Genomic DNA, 4,562 nt, shown 5'->3' with positions numbered 1-4,562 from the left:
ACATAACAGCAAATGTACAATGTTTTGTCATCATCAAAACCTTGTCGAATCATTGTACATTTGCTGTTATGTTAAACTTATATTAAAGTTTTTCTTCATTACCCATTCAAGCCGTCTCCAGCCATTATTATACATATCATTGATCCTTTTAAACCATTTCATTTGATTTGCCTGATAGAAGAAAGCAAATGAAATTTAAAAATTATAATTCACCTTACATTAGACATAATAGTACACAAATCTATTTTTTTTAGTTAAAATATATTTTTCTTACCATAAAATTAAAAACGTGATTTGAAAATTTCTGATAGTTTAACGTACGAGATACAGAATTCCATAACACTATAAATAAAGACCATGTTGTAACACAATACCTTAGAAAATCAATTGCAATGTAAATTACATACACACACAAAGTTTGTTAAGACCCGATCATAGTCACATTTTCCATGATACTGTTTACATCTGAAGTGATAAGAATGTTACTTCATTTGGTGGTTTGACAGTTGCATTCAAACAGATAAAAAAATTTACAAGAAAGAAAAAAAAGGTATAATGAGTACATGATTTTTTTTGTTTTTTCTACAAAGGGTCTTTAGCAGTATGCATTTGTGTTTACAAGTTAAGCTGATGACTATAATGTCTGGAAAATTTGTTTAAAGCTATTTCTTTTAAGTTACATACATAATTGGATATAATGCATACTAAGACCAGTATGCCACACTGGAATGCCAATTTGTAGACATTTTATGTTAAACCTCATAAAATATCACTACTTAGTTCTAAGATAATATTTCCCTTCACAATGTCACCTTGTCAAACTCTTTTTCCAGTGAACAAAACTGAAGCACAAAACTAGTAAAAACCCCTGGCATAGAACTTAAACAAAATTAAATGTCTTTTTATTCAAATTATGTTGTAAATAATTTTACCAAGTGACTAAAAGATTAATGCTGAAGATTAAAAATCTATCTGCAAATACCCTTGAAACCAATACATTTTTTGTGTTCTTTGATCCCACATTTTCATAAAATAGTTTTCTGACACCAAGTATCATACTCTATACCTAAAACCAGAAACTGCAAACACAGTATGCTAATTGAACTTAACAGACTTAAGTCAACTTTTATAGAAACAGCTTCTTAAGTACAATAAAATTAGCCCTACAAGAAATACTTCCTCCAATCATCAATGTAACTGAACTTTTGAAGATACCTTCAATATAGGTTATTAACCTTAAACATACTTATCTGTTTGCTGAAATAATACTTGTTAGTTTTGAAGTTATTAAAATGAACACGGGTCACTAAAATAACAGTACTGTAGAATGTAGTCTATTTCATTAAATAATTTTTAATTCTTATTCTGCTCAGTATCAATAAGCTTAAGAATGGGAATTATTGAAGAGTTGCAACAAGAAATATAGCAATAATGTTTTACCTGACCTACTTTCAATGTGTTTTGCACAATGAGAATTATACACAGTATACAAAAGATGACAGCAGTTCATAGAAATATACTCTTTCATTTGATGAAATGTCTTGTTTGAGCAAAATATAATTCTTACCATTTTCTCACAAGTGGTTTGTACCTATGAAACATTCGTTGAAACTAAAAAGTACGAAGATGGGCTAGCTGTTGGTTTTAATATTTTTAGTGCACATTCGTTTCACATTTGCATTTTTGCATAAATCATCTGCTTTTCTCTTATGCTCTATCATTTCAACAGATGGAGTAAGGATCTTCCCTTCTGTGTTTTCATCAACTATGTCACCATCCTCACAATCCACTTCCAAATCAAAGTAAGGGAATGAACCATTTTTATCACTACTAGCACATGGAATGATTGGAGATTTAGAAGGGATTAGGTTAAGGCTTGTTAAGACATTTCCTGCATGCTTATCAGATGCTGAGTTCTCTTCATTATTGGATCCAATAGGATCATGAAGGTCCTTGGAGAGTGTCTTTTTCTGATAGGCATTACAGGAGAAATCCATGGTTTCTAAGTCTTCATCCTCTGTTGGGGAAGGAATAGAAACAACCATTACACAACCACGAGGTTTACTTTAAAAACACTTTTCTCTTGATATGAACATGAAAGTATTTTTTTCTGTTGATATATAAGAAATCCTTTAATATTTCAGACTTTATACTCACCTTCACTTTCCACAGTTTTTTCAATTGCTTCTAAATCTTCATCTTGATCTTCTTCCTCCTCCTCATCTTCTTCTTCATCTTTACTTTCAGATATCAACACATCAACATCATCATTTACATCATCAGGAACTTCTTCTGGTTGCAGTTTCATTTCAGTCTGCTCCTGAGCATACTTGTCAATTATCTAATGACAAAGAAATCATATCAAAGTCATTTGATGAGAAAGTCATAACTCAGTTACTCTTATGGTAGTTATATTTATAGATAATTGGAAGTGTAATAAATAATTTCACAGTAGCTCTTCGGTGAAATATTAAAGACCAATCAGAAGTAACTTTCATTCCAGAAAACAAAACAACTCAAAATTTTTATTCAATGTAAAAACCAAAAATGGCATGTAGTCAACAGACTGTGATTATAACTCATTAAGCAGTAATGAATCACCAAACACAATTGTTTCATTTATTATTACAATATTTTTTACATTGTTCTATTCTGACACTTAGAAAATATCAATGTTTCAAATATTTTCCTTTCTTTTTTGTGAAATAATCAATTCTACTGAATGAGACTATGATACTATATTTTAGCAATTAAACTGAACTGTAAATAAAGCATACTTGGAGTAGGAAATTTCAAAGGCTACCCTACTCCCCAACTGGAACTATTTGTGACCCCAAATATTTGTATAATTTTTAGTTTTATGCATATACAGAACCCATTGGGTACAATAAAGTTTCAACATTTTACAAAGAATTTTAAGTAAAAAAATACTGTGTCTTCAACAACAAAACAACATGTACACTATCATACTATACAGAATAAACTCAAACACTTGTATATTACCAAGAAGCTAAAAACACTTGTTAAAGTTTATTTGAAAATATGAAGTATAAAGAAGAATAAAAAGAGAACATACAAAAAACTTAAGTGGTGGTGGTACTGTAATTCAGTTGAAAATAAAGGGTTTAGGGAAAATGTTCTTGATTTAAACAACAACAAAAATGCACAGTCAGTACTACAAATTAATTGAAACACGATTCAAAACTCTGTGTGAATTTAAACACAAAAATGGTATTCAGCTTTAAAGAGAACTGTGATCATTACAAGGATCAATGAAATATATTTAAACAAATAAATCTAATTTAAAAAATGCTTATGTTTTTAAGAGAAGGCACAAGTCCAAAGGTGGGATAATTCAAACAAAAACCTTAAATCTTATTCCTTCCTAGTACATGCAAGGTGTTCATAAGTTATGAATCAATTCTATAGAGACTGATGAAATGTTTCTGGAATCTGGTCGAACAGTTGATTTCACAAACTTCACAGAAAACTACAAATAAAAATTCCAGTTTAAGATCCAACCCTACTCCACATTTGTAGTTTTCTGCTTCGTAATAACTATACCTATAATGTTTGTCTGCCTTATTTTTAGTTTATAAATTGATTACAGATTATCCTAGGGCTTTACAAATATATCAAAATTCATACAAGACAATATTTTGGATAAAATATTTAATAATTGCACACAAAACTTGGTTCAAAATTGCTTTAATAAGTTCAGCATTTGAGAACAGGGAAAAAACACTCACAAACACAACTAAATAGAAATTTCTATATAATCTGTTACCTCTTTACCTAAAAATTGCTGTGCTAGTGACACTTATTAGTGTAGTTTATACAGAAACCCTTACTTCATCAATTTTTTTCTGGCAAATATTTGAGCTTTCTTCTAACTTTGAACGGAGGTCATTATCTAAATCTGCTGGATCATCAGCCACATCACCATAACTGTTTATAAGATCCAAATCATCAAGGCAACGACGTTTCTTGAGTTCTTTACCTACATCTTGAAATATCTCCCGAGCTGATGTGGAAAACAAAACCATACTAATGCTATTTAACCAAATCAGTTGTAAAGTGTTCTTATCTCAAAAATTTCTTGTACTAAAACTGTTAACAATGATTAAAACTGTTTGTAATTAGTGTTTGAAATAAAAAACAAATAAAAGGTTCTAAAGTGACAGGCAAAAAAACACAGTAGCCACTTGAGGTAATCAAGCATTCTAATTGGCCAATCAGCTTTACAAAACAATTACCAACATTACATGTAAAAATGTTTATATTCTTTTCCACCAGCAAAATGGATTAAATATTTTCTTCCTTCAGACGATATTAGGCTACATTTATTTATCTTTTGCTCAGTGATTTTATACTTAATTGTTCTTTATCGTAATATATTTAAAATATCCAAGATATTTTTTATTCTAGTATCCTAACAAGAAGAGAAACAGAATAAGTATATATTATCACATCATATTAAACATATTAACTGGTATGTGTGTGCAGGGGGGGTAGAGTGGAGATAATTGGTCAGTGTGTGTGTGTGTGTGTGTGTGTGTGTG

At 30.0% G+C, this 4,562-nt stretch overlaps 1 protein-coding gene across 1 annotated transcript in view; it reads right to left on the bottom strand.

The window, feature by feature from the left end:
- Positions 1-22: 22 nt before the first annotated feature.
- The window catches only part of LOC106477272 (death domain-associated protein 6-like), a 46,305-nt gene continuing 41,765 nt past the window's right edge, over positions 23-4,562 (bottom strand). The window contains exons 7-9 of the mRNA XM_013937864.2: positions 3,852-4,024; positions 2,158-2,341; positions 23-2,017 (exon numbers count right to left, since the gene is read on the bottom strand). Of these exons, the coding sequence (XP_013793318.1) occupies positions 1,632-2,017; positions 2,158-2,341; positions 3,852-4,024 (743 nt within the window). The 3' untranslated portion in view covers positions 23-1,631. The remainder of the gene's footprint in view (positions 2,018-2,157; positions 2,342-3,851; positions 4,025-4,562) is intronic.

The sequence above is a fragment of the Limulus polyphemus genome, unplaced genomic scaffold (genome assembly GCF_000517525.1).
Source record: "Limulus polyphemus unplaced genomic scaffold, Limulus_polyphemus-2.1.2 Scaffold164, whole genome shotgun sequence".
Classification (NCBI taxonomy): Eukaryota; Metazoa; Arthropoda; class Merostomata; order Xiphosura; family Limulidae; genus Limulus; species Limulus polyphemus.
Note: the sequence above shows the minus strand (reverse complement) of the source record. Positions and strands in the feature narration are given on the sequence as shown.